This window comes from Saccoglossus kowalevskii, chromosome 7, assembly GCF_978046115.1.
Source record: "Saccoglossus kowalevskii chromosome 7, keSacKowa6.1, whole genome shotgun sequence".
Lineage (NCBI taxonomy): Eukaryota > Metazoa > Hemichordata > Enteropneusta > Harrimaniidae > Saccoglossus > Saccoglossus kowalevskii.
In genome coordinates this window covers 30839004-30861717 of record NC_140647.1, presented here as the reverse complement: position 1 = coordinate 30861717, position 22714 = coordinate 30839004, and the positions used below count along the sequence as shown (strand labels likewise).

The window sequence follows — 22714 nt, the reverse complement described above, 5'->3', positions numbered from 1 at the left end:
TTCCTAAATCACATTACATTTTGTAATAATATATCATTAATTTTGCACAAAGTTGTTTGATTTAGACAAACAAAACAATGGTAATTCCTTAGACAAACAGTGGTACTGTAGTACTACATGTGCAATACAATATTCGTCTGTATCTAAGTTTTTAGGATGTTGTATAGGTTGTTTTAGTAGCAAACTTAGTAACTTTTTAGACAATCTTCAAATCACAGATCAATTACCTGTACTAACTTGTTTTCCCTGTTGCTATATAACAAAATATTAGATAAATTTGTGTCTCAAAAGTGTGTTAGCCATCATCATTAATACTGTAAAATACTTTATTTTAGCTGGAATTAATTTTTGCTGAAAAGACTTTTTTGGTGTTTTGTATGGAATTTATTTTCACTGATTTTTGACAAGTTAAATGTAAAATATAGGAAAAAAAGTATTTTCACTGAATCATCCTTCAGCAAAAAATAGCGTAAATTAGTATTTTACAATAATTCTCCATCTTCCATAATACATTTAATATGAACAGCATGTGAAGCAGCTTTAACATAGACAAATCATTCTACACGCTGACCACCCAACCAGTACACTAAGATTCCCCTTTCAATAGGACTCATGGGAATAGGCGCATCAGCTGGAGATCAAATCAAATTTAATCTATGACCTATGACAGTAAAGGTGTTATAAGTACACAAATAAATGACAACAAGTCTATAATGCTGGTACCAGTATTGTTACTGATAGCAAGGGACAATATAGCCATTACGTGTCTTACAGGAATCATAAATACATGTAAATAGTTAAAATTGTCTCTTTATACGAGACAAAGTTCATGAGTTCAACTATAGTGGGAGCACATGTTAGTGAACTAGAATAAAAATTACTACTTTTGTTAAATGTATGATTATTAGTTTCAGACTCACAGAATGGTAATGTTTTGTCTGAACATAGGTATTTTAGGACACAAGTGTTGTAACATGTACCATATTTGCTCTATCAGAAGCACACCTCCAATGTTTCCATCGCAAAATAACCGATTGTAATATGACATATTTTAGACACATGTCAGACATTTACATAAACTGCTAGTGCTATTCATGTAGAAAATACTGTATTATTAAAACCCAGCTGATAGTTAATTAACTGATGGAACTGTTGTGACTAGAAAGGACAGTTCAGACATTGCTTCAGGCCAAGGTTCATTTCAAATCAATAGCAAGAAAGAAAAAATTCAGTTTCCCACAATACACGACTGATTCTTCTGATTTCCTACAAAAAGTTTCCAAAAGCTGAATGTTTTTAATGAGTTCATCAATTTGAAATCTAATCAATATAATTAAAGGAATGAATGCACTAAAATAGATGAAATGTTAACGATTGTTGAATAAAACAAACGAGAAAAGAGAGAATCAACACGCAATACTCACCTCTTTTTGCTGTCGTTCCAGTTCCTTCATCCTGATTTCCCTGGCTTCAGCCCTCGCCGATCGCCTCGCGGCGAGTCTGGCCTCCGCCTGAAAATTCACCAGACCATACAGCATGTTACAAAGAAGTACGAACGTCACAATGACATGAGAGGGAATCACCAAGTAGTAAGAGATGAGATGATGATGATGGTCTATATATAAATACATGTACCAGTAAATAATGCAGGTAGGAGAAACAATACATAGATGTCATGGGGGCAGACCTAGGGTCCTCCATCAAATTAGAAATTGAAGCATATAATTTGCATAACAACAGAGCTTTGTATATTACATTGACCAAGGAGGAACCCTGCTGACATGACACCATGTTGAGTTTCTTCTAATGCCAAATAAGGTTAATAAAACTTGATGCTGTCTATAATATATAGCCCAAAGGTGCAGGATAGTAATCATTGCAAGCATCAATTAAGAGTTGACTTGAAATGAACACATACATAGTCCAGCAATCAGCATTATGCATGACCAATTAAGGTCCTGGCACTTAAATAAGAATTACCGGTACTGTTAAACCATTTATTTTCACTGACATTTAATTTCACTATTTAGCATATTCCCTGTGATTTAATTTCACAAATTTGTTATTTTACATGTAGATTTAATTTCAGGGATTTTATTTTTCAGTGAAAATAGCAAAATCAAAACCCAGTCAATAATTAATGCATTTACAGTACTCAATTATTTCTTTCAATGAAATTCAGGCAGTTGTTAATGTACTAGTAGTTCAAATAAGAGGTAGAAATAACTGGTGTTATACATGTATATCCACAGAAATGGCTAACTGGCAGTTCTGTGAAAATGAAAGCCCCACTAAACCAAATAATATTGTTCACTGGTGAATTTTATTATTTTTTACATCAACTGACTATACATATACATATACATGCACTGGTTCTTGCCATCTTCAAAAACTACATGTATTGTTATGATTACTTTTGTTATTAAGATATCAAAACCACCCAACCCTCATACATTGTAACCTTTGAACCCTTCATCAGAGTGTGACACAGGGAATCTATCCTTTAGTGAAACTTAAATCCAGATATTTGCAGTGAAGTGTTGAACTACATGGTCAAGTGAAACATTTATTCGTCATGTTACACTAACCCTGCTGCCACTGATCACATTATGTACCCTTTCATTTTAACAATACACATAATAAGCCCACAAACAGGTGGTTCATATGAGTGCATTAGTCCAAAGGTTAATTACGGGGTCAAAGGACAAATTGATTCACTGTGCTATAAATAGAATTTTTTTTTATATGGTTATAGGTGAAAATAACAATGTTATTGTCAAATTGTTAAGATACTGTAAAACCATTCATTTTCACTGATATTTCATGAATTTATCAAGAAAACAATGAGTTTTATTGTTATTTTACATCAGTGAAAACAGTGAAATTAAAACCCAGTGAATAATTAATGCTTTTACAGTAGTCATGAATTTGGGTTTGACCTGCAGGCGACCTTTGGGTCACAAGAATTCAATTTACATTTGTCCTGACATTCATTTACTAGCCTCAGTTATGTCCCATGGGATGGGCCGAGCTTAGTATTCTGATTTGACTGATTATTCAACGACAGCAACTGTCAATCGTTCCTTGTATGCAGAAAGTTGACGGCTGCGCTTGCCTCTTGTTTATGTGTATAGTTACTGATCTGATCTGAGCTATGTATAATAAACAATTCATTTCTGATGATGAGGCAGTGGGAATCAAATTCAAGTCAAATATGCAGAGTCTTCAAGAGTGACATTGTCCATGTGGCAATGTTCAAAATATATATTCACAGACATAAACCATGTTGCGTAGAATATATAAATACGACAAGCGTGAATTCTCAGACCGAGGTGAAATAAAACACATCCGTTCACGTATTTTACTTATTACCTTTCATAGGCAACAGCTGCTTTGAACATACTATTTTTTCATTCTACAGGGAAATCGTAAGTTTAGAGTCATATATTGTTGCTATCATTGCTAGTAACCAGGGTTTTTTTTGCTTCTTATATATATCAATTGGTGTTTTCAAACCATAAAATAAAATATTTGATTTAAAAATACAAAGTCATAACATTAACATGCGCAACAAATTATACAATGTATTCAAGATCCCTATTACATTTCCTGTTTATATGACTAATTTTCATATCCGGTCGCAGTTGCTGTAAACTCGTTAGCCTATATTTTGTCGCTATCTTTATTTCAAGGATGACAGAGCGAAAGTAACCTACTTGTTTTACAATCAAGTTTTCTGGTTCTTCGATTCAGCAAAAATTACATAGTGTGTGGTCAACCCTTATGGCAACCCATGGAGTAATCTAGAAAATGTTTACTAAATGCAAAGTCTTAGAAGAAGTTTGTGATTTTTGGTTGGCAAATAATCAACAACACGACTAAAGTTCATTTCATGTTCAGCCTATCATGTCACATACTGGTATTTCTTGAAATTATGTATGTAAATAGGTACATTGTGTGGGGATACTGAGTAGCAAATGTTTATAACCACTGTTTCAGCTATAGTGAACCTTGTATGTATGTAAAACTGGAATGAGAATGTTGATCGACCATACACCAGCATACGAACAGGTGTTCAAGAAAAGGTACATCAAGTGCACTTATAACCACAGGCAAAATTGTTGGGATCGGCTTATGAATGCCGTTTATTGATTTCAAACCAAATTATGGGCGTTCATGACTTAAAATAATATACCATACATAACAATAACATTTTCAGACACATTACATAATATTCTGCCTGGTTTTGATTCCTGCCCCTTGTTGCAAAAAGGCTCATCCATGTTTACCTTTTGTAATGCATCCTATTGTAAACAGAAACAAACAACTGGTGTTTATTTCACCTCGTATGATAATCAGACATTTTCAAAATGAAGTGGGCGTACACAATGACAGCAAATTTAAATCTCCACGGTTTTGTAACACATTTTATTGGCAAAAGAAAATGGTTGTGCTGTCAAATTGACTGCTATTTTTATTTATGGCTTCCCTGAACATTCATGGTGCCATTCACGTCTGAAAAATATAAAATATATAATGCAATGAATCACTGTTTCTCGTGTTTTTGTGGAGCTTACATTCACTGTTGTTGCTGTGGGTGAGGGCGACTTCATTTGAATAGTGACTCCGACAGCACATGTTTATATACCATGTCGGTCTTTAACATTCTGTTGTTTCCATGCATTTCTGATTTGTTACCATTTATAATGGTTTGTTATCTGAAGTGTTAAAATGTCAGCTCAAAGTTTCTGCAAAGATTTTGTACAAAATGTGTCTGAGAATATCCTATAAATTAACAAGGACAGGCAAAATACTACGTACAGGCATGGTGGTAATAAGATGGTACAGGTAATAACACAAAATGGCCACCAATAGGCAATCTTGAATCAAATTGGCAAAAAAAAAATGTGCATCAGTAAATCGAATAATAATCAAATCAAGTTTGAACAAAATTAGCCAAGGTACATCTGAAAATACTGTTGGGGAAAGCACCACACATGGCAGAAGACAGAAATGTAAACATATTTATCCAGTAATCAACACATTTCCAGCTTAGAACTTGTATACATGCAGTGTTCTCCCCACATAGAACAAAGCATGGCGGCACCGCCATGCTTGGCGACCCGGCCGCCACGCTTGAGCTCGGACCGCCATGCTTACAACTTCACCACCATGCTAATAGGATGCATTGTTTACATCCATTTGACCCGCTCACACGTAGCACTGCATAAATTATCACCTTCTACGCCACGGCGGTTTGAACTTGCCGGGGCAAATTAAACAGTCCCATTGTTAAACACGTGTGAAGTACAGACGCTGTCAATGGGGAACAAATTGTCACTCAAGTTGCAAACACCGAGATGCTATTTGACACAACATGTAAAGGAAAAAAAGGTGATGCCGCCCGGCTAAAACGTACAATCACCGCTAGCACAGCACAAAAACGGAAGCGTGTAGAAACACGAAAACGGCGCGAGGCTGGTTTTGATGAGTCGTCGAAAAAGACATTTCCCTGGTTAAGGTCAATTGTTCAGGTAAAATTTCGTAATTTTAGAAATAAAATGCCAGTGTGTGTATGTTTTGCCGATCGTAAGAACACCGAACATGGTAGGCCTACACCGATTTCAATCAACATCTTAGACACGAGGCTGGTATAGACACGACATGAAAAAAAAAAAACATCACTCGTTACTGTCAACTTTTTTTAGATTATTTATGGATATCTTCATAGATTAATGGGTACGCGTATGTTATAATTTGTCCAAGCAAAAAATAAATCGAATTTTGTAATCTTCCGGTCACATGTTGACCTGTGTAGGTATTTCCAAGATGGCGGCTTGTCAACGTCTTGTGAACGACAGCTGCTATCATCACGCGCTATGATCGATGGAATCCCGATTTGTATACATAATTCTATCGTTACGTTTTAATTTTAATTGAATAGTGACCTCATGTTTTTTTCCCCGAAATTCCCGAGTCTCCGTGTCGTTGACCTGGCAAAACCAACATGTAAACAACATGTTTTGCAGACGAAATGCTATCCATATGGCACTGGGTTCCCGATCGTGGCACAATTCAATCGTTATGTTTACATTTATTTGAACCTCAATCCTCATTGTTGTTTTTTTATTATTTTTCATTTTTTTCCCACTAGGAATGTTGTGCAGTTAATGCTCAAAGCACAACATGATTGCAAAGAGTGGATCTTCTTTATGGAACAAAGTCCCGTGCACGTCTATGACGAGTTTAACTACAGTAAGGCAGCCAATGTTTGGAGCACAACAAAGTCAGAAGGAATAGTTTAGACTAAGTTTTATGGAACAGTTCACATTAAATGACGATCTTGTCAAATTATGGTACATTATGTAAAGTATTATGTAATTTAAATAAAGTCTCTCATACATTTTAATACTGTCTTGTATGTTTGTTTTTGTGAAAGTGAATCCTGAAAAGTATGCAAATTAGTATGCAAATTAGCATGCAAATTAGACCGCCATGCTTGCCTCCGAGCCTGGGGAGAACACTGACATGTACTGGTTAATATAGGAAGTATAGTGTACGCATAAAGTCAGGAGATGATATTATCCACAAACAGGAATTTGTAGTAATTTTGATCTTTTTCAAACCACTTTGCAGTTAGATGAGCTTTATTATTAATTAATTGTTCAAATTCTTGTAATTTTGAATCTACCGGTAGTTATTGATGCCAGATACACAGGGTAGCATTTCAGGATCATTTCTTACTTTTTTAATTAAATATTTGCTATCACTTTATGACCTGTGATTTTAGGACATGAGTGGCAGCCCTTGAAGCTGGACATCATGACAAGTGGAGACATGTAGTTGATGCTGATATATAATACTATTATTGTTATGACAACTCAGTATTTTCACCACCAATTGCCTCCTTTCATCACAAATTCACAAAATAGTCTCATTTATAGTTTGCACTTTCCTTAAGAAGATTGGGACAAAAATAGTCTAATTTTTTGAGTAAAAACTGAAAATTGACTCAAATTTTATCTGTTAGCTCCAAAATTAGGGTAAATTTCCAGAAATATTGAAAAATATGAGAAAAAAGAATGGAATACAGTTACCACTATGGATCAAGAAGCGGATTGGAATTTTTTAAGAAATTAAAGCATAAAACAGACATTTTTACAAGTATTTGTAAACAACACAAACTATGAAGAATCTTGTATAGAATACTTTATTTTCGCTTGGAATTTATTTTCGCTATTTTCGCTGAAGGGATGATTCCGTGAAAATAAAATCCAGCGAATATACTTGTTTTCCTATCTTTCACATTAAACTCATCAAAAATCAGTGAAAATAAATTCCACACAAAACACCCAAAAAGCCTTTTCAGCGAAAATAAATTCCAGCGAACATAAAGTATTCCACAGTATACACATTTGATCGCACATAAATTATCATACCAATATCAAGTATGATTTAAATAAAATGACACCCAGAAAATTCTTGAACTAAAAATATATATCTGAACACCAGAGCCGTATAAATTACTACCGGTATTCAGAAATAAAAAGCACACATATACCATGAATGAACGGGTATTTGTTTAGTGATCGCATATAGTGTTACCAGTAGGTGTGATAACAAAGTGACCATTCAGAGATATTACTTTACAAACTAAACAACTTCAATGTTGTATTATTAATCTCAATATGAAAAGAAAAAACTAAACTATGAGGCTATAAGTTTTCACAACAACAGAGCACTGTGTACCTTTGCTTGCAAGGGTCTTGTCCCAGGTCAAACGTACTTTATTTTCCAGTGACACGATCTCGGGCAATCCAAACGATCAATATGACTGGTAGTACCAACCATGGGTACCTGGTAATTTACAATCGATTTGAATAAAAAAGGTGTCACTTAACACAAAGGGCTATGTTTCTGTATAGTAAACATATCTCACAATATATATATATATCACCACACGTACAAAGTGTATACTGTACACTGTATACAGTGTACCTGAAAGAGCAATGGTAAAAACCGCGAGAACTTAATTTTCATCTTAGTCATCTTTTTTAAGTTGAAGGAACTTCTGCATCATGCTTTGATTAATTTCTTTAATTCCAGGATAATACAGACCATGGCATCACTTGTGTATCAGGTGACACTGAGCTATAATAATACACATGTGGTGTACTTACACACAGGGCACTGTAATACCATACACCACAGATATGACCTTCTTCAACATAAAATACAGACTTGCATCTATTTATAATCTAGTATGATGGAATTGTTTTACACAGTACCCCAATGTAACAGCATAATGCACACATTACTATTTTCAAATTTAATTATTGTTATGATAATAAAGTTTTACATGATATTATACTTTAAATGGTGTAATTTTAATTTCTTGGGTGCCACACATTTTTTATCACAGAATATTAAAATTTGTTATAAGTGCCCTCTCTCTCCTTCCCCAATATTTTAAAAGTTGTTTGTTTCCAAAAAAAAAGACCTGAAATGGGGAAAAATTATTTACACTATTTGGAAATTTCAACCCAGAACAAATCGTGCATATTACAACTGGTACATTGCACAGGTGGAAGAATGAGAAAACGTTGTTCATACCCAGGGAGTTAAATCCTGGTCAGCTATGAACATAAATAAACTCATTTCACACTCATGGGACCATACATCAATAAACATAACAGAACATGGAAGTCTATCCTATCAAAGGTCATTAATATAGGGGCACCACAGTCATGATACAATTCAAGCAAGATCACATGCCAGATAATGCCACACTTTTACAAGTAATCCACCAAGCAGATTAACTTCCTACTATAGCTCAAGATGAAGTTCATTCCATTACCATGAAAACTAATTCAAATGAAAACTATTTCAACAAAAAATTACACAACAATTCCACTTGTTATACAATAATATAGCAAATAATGAAGAATATTATGTACATACATGTACAAGGAAGTGAAAATAGATGTACTGTGTACATTTCACACTGCAATAGTTTCAGTTGTGCATATTTTATTTGAAACCAAGCTCCTGGCTTCACATTTACCGTAAGCACAGTTTGTTTTTAACATTTTAGAATTGTTTTACTCATTTTGTTTGTTCAGATTGTATTCCTGTTTGTTGGAGTTTATGCGACATGTATTGTGCATGTATTCAAAATATCCTACCCCATCCTATCCTTAGTTATTTCCTGGAAGCTCATCTTCACTATGGGAATGTGCATCATAAGATTGTGTATGTTTTGTAATCATTTTTAACAGTGCCTTTATTACTCTACTTCCTAGCCTCATAATTCATGGCCATTCTTAGTTGTTTTTTTACATGACTCCCAACTTCTACACATTATTTCTACTCTACACTGACAACCTAGAAAGGACTCAAATAAAATCCAAGCAGCCTCTCGGCTGAGATAGCTCGCTGTTAGCAATGCACATATCAATTAGAAAATTGAAGATGTCATCACAAAATGAACAAATCTGAGAAAGGGTCACCTGAGGTACCTATATGTATAATATCAAAGCAATCAGACTTGCCGTTTTCAACAAGAAGTCGAAAATATAACTTTTTACTAAAAATGACAAAAATATTCATCAAAATTAGTGAATTAAAGATAACTCTAAGTGAGGTCAACACCAACAAAATAAGCAATCAGACTTGTAATTTTCAAGAAGAAGTCGAAAAAGTTGACACAGACGATGACAAACAATCATATGATAAGCTCTGCTCGACAACGTTGACAGTGGAGCTAAAAAAAAGGGAGATTTAAAAGCTACATGACTCTGACCCTGCCCAACACAAATCAGCTACTGGTAGTATTTAAGGATAAAACCAGGCTTAGAAATCTACTGATAAAAGAAAACCAACTTGGAGGTTTAATATTCATTAGTGCGTCGCAAAGCAATATATTAAGCAAACAGGTAACGATCACGACAACAGTTAACGACAAAATGGTAGTATTCAAATGTGGATTGGCAAGAGGTATCAGGTTTGGACTAGTATGGGTCAAAGAACCCACACAGTACACAGGTTATGTGTACACAGGACAGCAAAGAGTCATACTAATGACAGACATCATAAATCAAAATATCATCACTTGGATTACGTAACATACTGCATAAATCACCAGATATAATTACACAACAAACTATGAAATAGGTTAATATTAAACAAGTCGATCTGTTTTACTGCGTTTAGACAAATTACTACTATCAAGCTAGGTCATTCATTATTGTTAGATGGCTATACAGTCCAGCACAACTGTTTTGTCCTCGGTTAAAAAAATACGAGAAAACACCTACCACCAGAAGACAGACAATGGCCCCCATCAGTAAAATCTCTTGTATTACACGTAACCTCTACATGATTCAAATCAAAATATGTAAACCTGATCCCAGAGATAAAAAGTCTACTGGCGCTTCCTTATGTTTCAACAGTGGTAGTCGCATAGTCTTAATATAGAATCTCAGTGTGAGTGCTAGGGGCTGGTCATTTCTGTACTATGCCGAGTATGCATTCATGTAAATGTGTCTAGTGTTGAATGTTTCAGCCATGACATTTGAATTAGGTGGAATTTACATTGCATCAAGGATGATTAGGATTTTAAAATATCAATATTAAATAAGTGAATATTTCTTTAATTTCTAATATATCATATATTCATTACATATTACATGCATAGTGGTTGTAAATGTCATCCAATATAGAATACGTAGACATGCTATATGACACGAAATGTACAATGTTTACATACCAGTATATCATGCGATGTAAATCTTGGATTTACAGACTGCTTTGTGGGAAGTGGAATACTTCATGGCACAGTCAAGTAAAAATATTAAGTACTTATTATTAATGTGTTAAAATATAAACTTGTAACTTTAGTAAAAACATAAAATTTTAGGATGGCCTTGGTATTTCTGTAACAATTACTGGGGTAGTTTTAGGATAGTTTGATTTTCAAAAATCCTGAAAACATCATTGAAGTCTATCATACATTGTATGTGTACAAAAATGGCTGTACGTAAATGGCAGTCATGAAAACTACACGTACATGAGTGCGGGCATCAACAGGGCTGGATGTCAAAGGCGGGCATCAACAGGGCTGGATGTCAAAGGCGGGCATCAACAGGGCTGGATGTCAAAGGCGGGCATCAACAGGGCTGGATGTCAAAGACGGGCATCGACAGGGCTGGATGTCAAAGACGGGCATCGACAGGGCTGGATGTCAAAGGCGGGCATCGACAGAGCTGGATGTCAAAGGCGGGCATCAACAGAGCTGGATGTCAAAGGCAGGCATCAACAGAGCTGGATGTCAAAAGCGGGCATCAACAGGGCTGGATGTCAAAGACGGGCATTGACAGGGCTGGATGTCAAAGGCGGGCATCAACAGAGCTGGATGTCAAAGGCGGGCATCAACAGAGCTGGATGACAAAGGCGGGCATCAACAGAGCAGAATGTCAAAGGCGGGCATCAACAGGGCTGGATGTCAAAGGCGGGCATCAACAGGACTGGATGTCAAAGGTGGGCATCAACAGGACTGGATGTCAAAGGTGGGCATCAACAGGACTGGATGTCAAAGGCGGGCATCAACAGAGCTGGATGTCAAAGGCGGGCATCAACAGAGCTGGATGTCAAAGGTGGGCATCAACAGGGCTGGATGTCAAAGACGGGCATCGACAGGGCTGGATGTCAAAGACGGGCATCGACAGGGCTGGATGTCAAAGACGGGCATCGACAGGGCTGGATGTCAAAGACGGGCAACAACAGAGCTGGATGTCAAAGACGGGCATCAACAGGACTGGATGTCAAAGGTGAGCATCAACAGGACTGGATGTCAAAGGTGGGCATCGACAGGACTGGATGTCAAAGACGGGCATCGACAGGGCAGGATGTCAAAGGCGGGCATCAACAGGGCTGGATGTCAAAGGTTAGCATCAACAGGGCTGGATGTCAAAGGCAGGCATCAATACGGCAGAATGTCAAAGGTGGGCATCAACAGGGCTGACATAAAGGTGGACAGCAAAAGGATTGTCAAAGGTGGGGCATCAACAGGGCAGAATGTCCAAGGTGGGCATCAACAGGGCTGACATAAAGGTGGACAGCAAAAGGATTGTCAAAGGTGGGGCATCAACAGGGCTGACATAAAGGTGGACAGCAAAAGGATTGTCAAAGGTTGGCATCAACAGGACTGGATGTCAAAGGCAGGCCATCAATAAGGCAGAATGTCAAAGGCTTGCATCAACAGGGCTAGATGTCAAAGGTGGACATCAACAGAGATGGATGTCAAAGGTGGGCATCAACAGGGCTGGATGTCAAAGGCGGGCATCAACAGGGCTGGATGTCAAAGGCGGGCATCAACAGGGCTGGATGTCAAAGGCGGGCATCAAAGAAGCAGAATGTCAAAGGTGGGCATCAACAGGGCTGGATGTCAAAGGCAGGCATCAACAGGGCTGGATGTCAAAGACGGGCATCGACAGGGCTGGAAATAAAGGTGGACAGCAAAAGGACTGTCAAAGGTGGGGCATCAACAGGGCAGAATGTCAAAGGTTGGTGGCATCAACAGGACTGGATGTCAAAGGCAGGCCATCAATAAGGCAGAATGTCAAAGGCTTGCATCAACAGGGCTAGATGTCAAAGGTGGGTATCAACAGAGATGGATGTCAAAGGCGGGCATCAACAGGGCAGAATGTCAAAGGTTGGCATCAACAGGGCAGAATGTCAAAGGTTGGCATCAACAGGACTGGATGTCAAAGGCAGGCCATCAATAGGGCAGAATGTCAAAAGCTTGCATCAACAGGGCAGAATGTCAAAGGCTTGCATCAACAGGGCAGAATGTCAAAGGTGGGCAATAACAGGGCTGGATGTCAAAGGCAGGCATCAACAGGGCTGGATGTCAAAGGCAGGCATCAATATGGCAGAATGTCAAAGGTGGGCATCAACAGGGCTGGACATAAAAGGTGGACAGCAAAAGGACTGAATGTCAAAGGTGGGGCATCAACAGGACTGGATGTCAAAGGTTAGCATCAACAGGGCTGGATGTCAAAGGTTAGCATCAACAGGGCTGGATGTCAAAGGTTAGCATCAACAGGGCTGGATGTCAAAGGTTAGCATCAACAGGGCTGGATGTCAAAGGCAGGCATCAATACGGCAGAATGTCAAAGGTGGGCATCAACAGGGCTGGACATAAAAGGTAGACAGCAAAAGGACTGAATGTCAAAGGTGGGGCATCAACAGGGCAGAATGTCCAAGGTGGGCATCAACAGGGCTGACATAAAGGTGGACAGCAAAAGGATTGTCAAAGGTGGGGCATCAACAGGGCAGAATGTCCAAGGTGGGCATCAACAGAGATGGATGTCAAAGGTGGGCATCAACAGGACTGGATGTCAAAGACGGGCATCAACAGGGCTGACATAAAGGTGGACAGCAAAAGGACTGAATGTCAAAGGTGGGGCATCAACAGGGCAGAATGTCCAAGGTGGGCATCAACAGGGCTGACATAAAGGTGGACAGCAAAAGGATTGTCAAAGGTGGGGCATCAACAGGGCAGAATGTCCAAGGTGGGCATCAGCAGGGCTGGATGTCAAAGGCGGGCATCAACAGGGCTGGATGTCAAAGGCGGGCATCAACAGGGCTGGATGTCAAAGGTGGGGCATCAACAGGGCAGAATGTCAAAGGTTGGCATCAGCAGGGCTGGATGTCAAAGGCAGGCCATCAATAAGGCAGAATGTCAAAGGCTTGCATCAACAGGGCTAGATGTCAAAGGTGGGCATCAACAGAGATGGATGTCAAAGGCGGGCATCAACAGGGCAGAATGTCAAAGGTGGGCATCAACAGGGCTGAATGTCAAAGGCAAAAGTGAGAGATACAAGTGCAATGATATAGTGAACTGCATCCATGTGTGAAAATACATGTAGGTACAACTTTAGAAACTGACCATGCGACTCAAATTAAGAGAAATATTATCAGTTCTTTGATGCACAGTCTCAGTGGGATTAGAATGTTGATTAATTTTTCAAATCACAATATTTCATTTCTGCCAATAGCCCAAGGCATACAGCTGCTGGCTTAGAGACAAGGTTTACAGATAAACATACAGCGCTACATTCACATCTAGTTTATTCTTTCTCTTAGTTGATACGACAACAATGAACAGAGAATTAGTGTGTACACTACTGAAGGTGTATGTAGAATCAACTCTGAATCCAATATGGCACTGTTGGGAATTCATCATTGTTATTATAATATAAAATCAGTTAAATCTGTGGTGATATCACTCATTTTGGTTAATTAAACCCAACTGGTGGGCAGAATGATGCATAGCCTCATAACCCTGGGACATGCAGACAGGTATTAACTCTACATTGAAACACAGATTCAACATTTAATACAAGCACTGTACTGTATTTTAGAGCCTGCAATGGAAATATTGCATGATATATTTCCTTATTAGAAGCACATCTCCAATAAAAGCACATATAAACCCAAAATGACATGTGTTGTATACAAAATAACTAAAATATTACGTATTTTAATGCACTTCTAATACAGCAAATACAGTATCTGTGAATAAACATGAGAAACCAGACAAATGTACATATAAATCGATATAGGAAACTATGGGAGTTCCTACAGACAGGGAAATATCCACTAAATTTAACTAGTATATTTATTGATATGCAGATCTTCTCTCTACTCTAGACTCAGATTTGAAGCAAGTATGAAGAAATATACCCCTGAAAATACCAAGTTGACAAAAGTGTGTTAACAAATGTATGATGGAAATGGACGTAGTTCACCACAGACTGACAGATGTGTGTGTATTAGATAAGCAGATTTTGTTTTGCAGATAAATGTATTATTTTAACAGGGTTACAATTTAACTTGAGTGAATACAATTAAAACATTTAAACCATATGGAAGTACGGTAGTGAACAGAAAAAAAAATGTACTGAAAGCAGATACAATTACATGGCTGAAACTACATGAAAACTAAAAACAAAAATTTCAATAAAACACAGCAAATACTTCATATAAACACAGAAGACATTTTAAACCAACCCCCCCCCCCCCCCATCATCTCCTTCAATCTACAGTATAGAATATGCACAAAGCAAGACCAGAAACTTCAAGTATTTATAAATTTAGAGAAAACGTACATTTTTAGAATAAAAGTTTAATCGTAACAGTTCAAGGGATATTGAATCAACTTTAAATCAAGTTTAGTCAGAATTGAACAGTTCAGTCAGAACAGTTCTTGTTAAGCTTAAAAACTACCAGGGTTCCCAGCATGCTGGCTGTCCCTGACCGGCACTCAATCTCAGCGACCACCACTGAGAGGGCCGACCATCAACATAAGAATAAATATTTGAAACACTGTAGTACTAGTATTTTTTATTTTGAATTTGATAATATGAAATAAACAAGACTAAATTGCACCTGGAAATGATTTGTGATGTGTGTAATGAGTTCATTAACTCATCAATATTGGTTGGGTTGGGTTGGGTTGGTGAGAACATTGAACTACATACTTATATTATTAGGTATCTAAGCTTACCATTTTACCCATATGCATATGCATGTATGTATTTGTTGTTTTCTTTATTGGACTTTATTCAATATTAATTGTACAATCATGTAAACAATTGTGGGAATTGTGAAATAGAGTAACTTCAGAAATGGATGAATTAGACAACGTAGGAACTGTTAACAAATTCTGATCTGATATATTGTCACTTACTTAAATACAACAATTTGCATTCCATACATTTTGACAGGAAGAAATAATGGTGGACGGAAGTTTTGACTGCAGCTTTTTTCAATGGGCGAATGTTTTGAGTGTTTTTAAAATACTTTTGAGTGATATATTCTTGAGTTGTTATATTTAAACACCAATTAATAAATCCTTTTAATTTGCACTCTACGAGTTACAAAATGTCGCAAACCCAGATCACAAGACAATGTACCGACAACAGTGTCATATGCATGAACTTCTTGCTAAACCTGTCAACGCCAGATAAAGTTTATATTTATATGCTAATAACATACGATATATGAATAAATAAATATAAACACGTCACTCTTGTTAAAATACAAAACCTCCGTGGCCAAAACTTCCTATAATCCTATGAGAAGACATGCAGAGCTGAAACATTCACTTTTGAAAAAAGCCAAGGCCGAAGCATTCTATGATTAAAATATTAACTCGCCAAGGGTTAAATGGAGGTTGGCCATCCTTTCACAATCCCTTCTCATTTCTCTTCATCTGGTTCTGGTATATTTATCTTAAGCACTCTTATTTGTTTCTGATGGACAGCTGTTTGGAAGATGTCACAAGATTATTGAGACCCCTAGTATAAAACAAGTGTCAGACAGTGTCATCAATGTTTGACAGGTCAACTTTCACTCTGGGAAAACTAACTACCTAGATAAACAAACAAAACAATGGCACACAGGAAAAATTATTGAAACCTGCAACACGCCAGATTACACTGATGTGTTAGTGCCAGTCAAAAACAAATTCCAGCATCTTTTTATTCGAGACAATTTCGAGTTAACAGCTTTTTAAGATGGGAAAAAGACAGTGACAATATTTTTGAATTCAAGCTTTCTCTGTCTCTTGTCTCACTCAGAAATGTTATTTCGTGTATATGTTTGTATAATTGGAAAGCCATTGTTTATATCATCACCATGTGAGAGCTAAAATGAACCTTGTCATAATGACTAATCTCAAGATTGCTAAGGTCACACTGAAATTTGAGCAATGCTTTGTCTGTAATAAAGTTCATTAAAAGGTGTCTCCATTATTCCTAAGAGCTGTTTCTAAGTGTGTTTCTCTGCTCACTGATTCATTCATACTTAATACCTTTAACACTATTATTATCATTGTGATGTAAACACCCAGTGCACGTTTGGGTGACCTAGTCCAAACATACGCAATTTGACAGCAGTCTCAATGAGTTGTCCAAGGAAAACTGCTTCCATTTTAGCCCAGCACTGCTGTGGACACAGAGAGCCATGGCTTCCATTGTTTTGCAAACAAACCAACTGGGAATAATCAACAAACAAACATTGCTGTCTCACTATACACATACACTGGCTGTTTACAAACAAGCTAATCATTCAAGTGTCTCTGATAAGAGATTAGTTGAAATTATAAATGGTAAAGGCAAATAGTTGATGTGGTAGGAAACAAATTGCTGAACCAAAACAGTTGCTTCTTTAGTTGCTGCTTGTGAAACTTTGGTGAAATAAACACAAAATACATGAAATATGTTTTACTTGGCCTAAGCAATTTTCACCGATTTAAACCCCAAACTAATTGTGACTGCTGATTATTCCAGATTACAATTGTATTGAATTGAATTCAAACATGATGAATGATTTATTTTAAATATTGGTCGAACAGACCGTACACACAGAGACTGGGTGGGTGAAATGACAGGAGACTATAATGATATCAATATTATAAAAACCATGTGACAGGAATGATATCCATAGATGACCTGACCTGACATGACCCAAGCAAGGAATACATTCCCTATCAGTATTGAATTAAATGTGTTTAGTGTTATATATAAAACCTTGGGTGCCTGTTCGTTTCAGAATACCAGTAGTCATTTCTACTGGGTGTTTAATAGAGTTCAATGTCAACATCATTCTACTACTACTCTGGTACTACCTTCAGGATTGTGCTTTTATTAAATTCAAAGTCACCCTCCGCTTTGATTACTATATACTTGATATTTGCTTTGGAAATTAACCAAGTGTGACTTAATTCTACATATCACTTCCAAATTCCTTTCAAAGCCTCTTGCCTCCATGTCTAGTCTGGTCGGTATGCAATTGACGTATATTAGACAACTAAATATCTTTTAAATGGTACAGAATCTATCTTGAATTGCAATTAATCCCAGAAAAGTCAGGATAAGAAAAACATTTTGAGTTTTTTTATTGACAGTGGAATGCGACAATGAGATTTCCATCTTTTATGTTATTATAACCCTTTGAACGCAATCATTGAGTCAATGTGAAGCTAATTACCCGATTTTACCTGATTGGCTACCCAACCCTAACACCTAACAGTCGGACCAATGAGAGAGAAGCTTGTTTGCTGACAGGTTTCTTCAACTAAGAAAAAAAAACATTGTTCACTGGAGAACTTGAAATAAAGATACCCCCTAAAATAACCATCACCAGTAAAAATATTGTTCCATATTGAGCTACAGCTCAAATTATCCATATTCAATCTAAACTTACTGAATGAATTAATGAGAGTCCATTAATTAAGGATGGTAGACAGCAACAATGAGTATTTACAGACTGTATCATTTAGGTTTCAGATTAGCCAGACTTGTTTCCATAGAAAGACCTTATGTAGTAATAATGTGTCCTACTATGTGCAAACCTAGGTCACTTTGTAATTAGAGTGTACAATGGGTGAATTCAAGACAGGAACAGGAAATGAAATACATGAACCACAGAACTAAAATTAATACTCAATTATTCCCATATCAGTGTAACATGAATTGTCTCTATAACATTAACCATGCTTTTTAATTAGCAGTTGGTTATTGGCTAATTATATGACCTTGCATGACCCCTGCAGATGTGGTGTCATTTCATAGACTATGTATGATGTCACTTCCTGTCACATTATAGTTTTCTCAAATTAATTAATTTGACATTATTATAAAGCATACATGTACAAGTGTATGGTGTAACAACCATAAGGTCATTAAGAGGATAAACTTTATTATAATATACCTTCCTGAATACAATACTTCTTTTTTAGAGAGCATCCATAATTTAACTTTAAGCAAAACATACTATAGTTTTTAGTTGTGCCTATTTGTTGGGAGTACTGAGAGAAGAGAAACAACTACTTAAATATAAGTTGCCATTGTTGTCAGTGTTAGTGTCAGTGTGCAAGCAACTATGACAAGTAGATTGGGAGTGGCAGCTCATAAAAATAAAGAAGTGGCAATAAAAGAAGCAAATGTCATTCAATGAATTTAACAATTACTATCATAAAAAACTAAGGAATCCCAAGGCTGACCTGGATAGTTACATTGTGCTAAAAGCAAATGTCAACCAAGTGACAAAGTTGAAAACAATAACTGGTACTGCATAGTGACCTAGAACACCACGGGCACATGACAGTAATACAACAGACACAAATGAGTGATTGTATAGTCTCTCACAATCATCAAACAAGTGAATAATTGTCTCATAAAATATTAATGGTATTTATCATAATACAAAACTCACAATAACTCAGTATGACCTGTAGACACAACGGACACTTCTGCAGTGTCTATGACAAGACTGACCCAGATTAAATGGTGTCATTGACTTTTTCTAAGCTATAGTGTCTTGGCGAAGATTGAAGCACCAAAGCGGCACAGACTTGCAGATTGCAGATTGGCATTAAAAGTTTCATCGCTGCATGTAACATTTCATGAATAATATTAAAGCTGCATAAATTACCATTTTGTATTTATATGCAGAAAATCTCACTCTGATTATTTGTGAAGACAATAAATAAATTATAAAATTAGTTGGTCTGGCAAAAACCCTGAAATATTAGAATATTGGAATACTAAATCCAGCCTGCACATATTATCAATACCAAAGTTGTAATCACTCATAGTTTTGATTTCTGGATTCTGATTGCCCATAAACTTATGATGCTTAACAGTGGAGGTGGGGGGTCGGAGTCGGGTGCGACTGCGAGTGAGGGGTTGTCAGTCACAGCTTTTCTGCAGATCATGCAAAGTGGGATTGTCACCCAAATGGTGAACTGTCAAAAAAAAATGATATATGATATCACATTTGGAGTATGGCAAGGTTTTATACTTATTTATATCATAGCTTAGTCTAAAGATGATTGGTTTACAATTATGAATTATTGCAACCACAAACCTAACAACTTTTGATTTAAAATTTCTATTTTTTAAAAAAATAAGCTATAAATAATCAACCAAAAATAGAGACAAACTGTTCGCTTGCACTTCAAAATAGATTTTTAGGCAGTTTTCATTATCTGAATGTAAAGCTGGTGTCACTTAAATATTTTCCTGTTATAAAATCTTGTCTACAAGACTACATCCTACCATAAATAAACCTACTAATCTTCATTACAAAGAACAATAATAATTTATTGTGAGCTGGAATTAATTTTCGTTAAAAAATTTTTTTTGGGTATTCTGTATGAAATTTAATGGCCAGTTAGGGTAAAAGTTTGTTAAATCTAGAGGGTCCCGCTGTAAAAAGAAGCACCTTTATTTTCAGTGACTCAACACACTGCACTATACAAATAGTTTCAAGATGAATCGGATTCTATATATAAACAGCCTGCCTCTTTTTAACACATTGAAGCATTGTTGAAATCAATTACTACACATCAATTGTGGAAGAGAGAGAACAGTGTGTGACAATATTAAAAATAGTAAATTAACAAGGTTTTACCAGACTATCTAGGTTTGATTGACAACTTGTGATTCGTGCATTTTACAATGGGTTTAGGTGCCCAGGGTGTATTCATAAGAAGTTTTTTTTTCTTTAAAAGCATTGTTGGGTCTCACTCAATGTAATTCTAAATAGTTTAGGGGAGGGATCAGGGTACGAAAGCTATAAATAAATTGGACTTGCAAGCACAAGGTGGCTGGTTGGTTAGAATCTAGCTGGTTCATGTTGCACTTTATTTCATGCTTCACTCAAGCAGATCTGTATGTTCCCTAGAGAGTTGAAGATGGTTTACTGATTGATTATGGCCCAGTGACCAGTGATAATAATGTTTTCTAATATATGGCACTATCTCTAATTACCAATGCATATAATTATATTTTGTATCACGAATACAATCCTATTCAGTATATTCAAAATATTGGTGATGGAAATTTGTAATAAAACAATAATTTATGAAAATTGAGAAATGCTTATATATTAATATAAAAATGTCAGTGACCCCTTTACTAACTCCATAGAAACGCATTGACCGCATCTAGATTTGCCTCAACTCGTACACTTTTAATACACTCTAATGTTTATTACTCTTTAAAACATATTAGACACAAGATGAAAGACACCTATAGAAAGTCAGATCACAGGTTAGACCAATAGTCACTGTAATTACTTTAATTCATTGCAATGTCTATCAATTTCAATCCAACGAACTCAGCATGCCTTGCATCGATGACTCGCCTGCAACGTACCACTGCAGAAGGGTAAATGTTATACCCAGCCTACAGTTCTCAAATAACCCTTGTTTCAATAACCAATATATTTGAATTGACTACCACTGAACAAAGAGTCAGTAGCCCTTGACTGAAACCACAGCATTTCTAGAGTAGACCATGAAGCAGTTTTCACCATTGGTTTCTAGCCAACCATGAAATGAACATCTAATACTCTGGTAAAACAATAACAACACTTGGTAAGCGCAATCAAGATAAATGTATACACCTGCTCAGGAAAAAACCAATGACTCAATCCAATGCAGACAAATTATTTAATTCAGCAGATAGGAAGGTTACAGCTACTTGCAATAATTTGATACTACATGTACCTCTGTTTTTATAAAAATTCAACTTGATCTGCCGCTGTAAACAATACAGTCGAGATGTCAGGTAAACCCAGGAAAATATTTGAATTTTAGCAATTATTCTCCCAAGTAAGTATGCATAGCTGTTAAATTTGCATATAACATGCCTGTATTTTGCAACAATAGTAATATCAATACTCTATTAACAGCAGGAGGTGAGCATGCTATGAGATCATGATTTTCAAGACTAACCAGTTGTCCTTTTATAACGTCAGAACTGAGATGATCATTGCAATGACCATTACTTTATCACAGTACTCTTACTATTTCTTATACATTTTGTCAAGTCAAAAAAAAAAAAGCTTCATACACTAGACAGTGTGATGTGACAGAACTTATGACAATAATCAAATGTCACAAAAGAATCTTGTAGAAACTTGCGTCTTACAGGGCAATCTTATCCATATAACTACTGACATTTGTTAGCCAAGTCTTTATTATAGATGCATTCTTTAGAAATACAAAACTGTCCATCCTCCTACATACTGGCTCATCTCAAATCTTCAGGGTACTATTATTAAATAACACTGTCAATGCAGTATAATACTACACAATTGAATGACTCATTAGGTCAACGCACTCTAAATCAACTTAGGTCAGTTGGTCATGCAAGCAATTTCTTTAATGAAGTACCCTGTCCTAGGGACTGTTAGAGAGGAATGCATCAACAATAGCACCTATTGTCAAGGTGTTTGACTGAAATGGTGTTTTGGTGTATATTTCTGAGATGGGAGTATTGCCTAGTCAGGAGACTTGATTTTCAGTGGCTCTAAGTGATACTCTCGACAAACAAAACACAATGACATCAATTAGTAAACAGATTTTAAATTGTCATTTAAATACACTTACAAGCCTAATGTGCAGTAAAGGTATCAGTAATGGCTGTACAGTCAATGTACATCTCAAAGAATTTTTAGCAGGGCAGGAACCAAATAACTGGTAGACCAGGTAATATAACACAATTTGATGACTAAATCAAACAGAAGCATTACAGGGTATGAATTTCAGGGTTGAGAGGGCTCTTAATGTTCACTTTTTCACCACCAGTTCCCTGTTTCATCAGAAATTTGCAAAATAGTTCCAGTTATAGTCTGT

General features: G+C 36.4%; 1 protein-coding gene across 4 annotated transcripts in view; it reads right to left on the bottom strand.

The window, feature by feature from the left end:
- LOC100377949 (leucine-rich repeat flightless-interacting protein 2-like) overlaps positions 1–22714 on the bottom strand; it is a 45778-nt gene that overhangs the window by 21207 nt on the left and 1857 nt on the right. For 3 of the 4 annotated variants that reach the window (XM_006824553.3, XM_078005523.2, XM_078005524.2), the window contains exon 2: positions 1425–1511. In XM_006824553.3, the coding sequence (XP_006824616.1) occupies positions 1425–1511 (87 nt within the window). Of the gene's footprint in view, positions 1–1424; positions 1512–10316; positions 10394–22714 lie in introns of those variants that run through there. The other variant, XM_078005525.2, reaches the window with a different exon arrangement.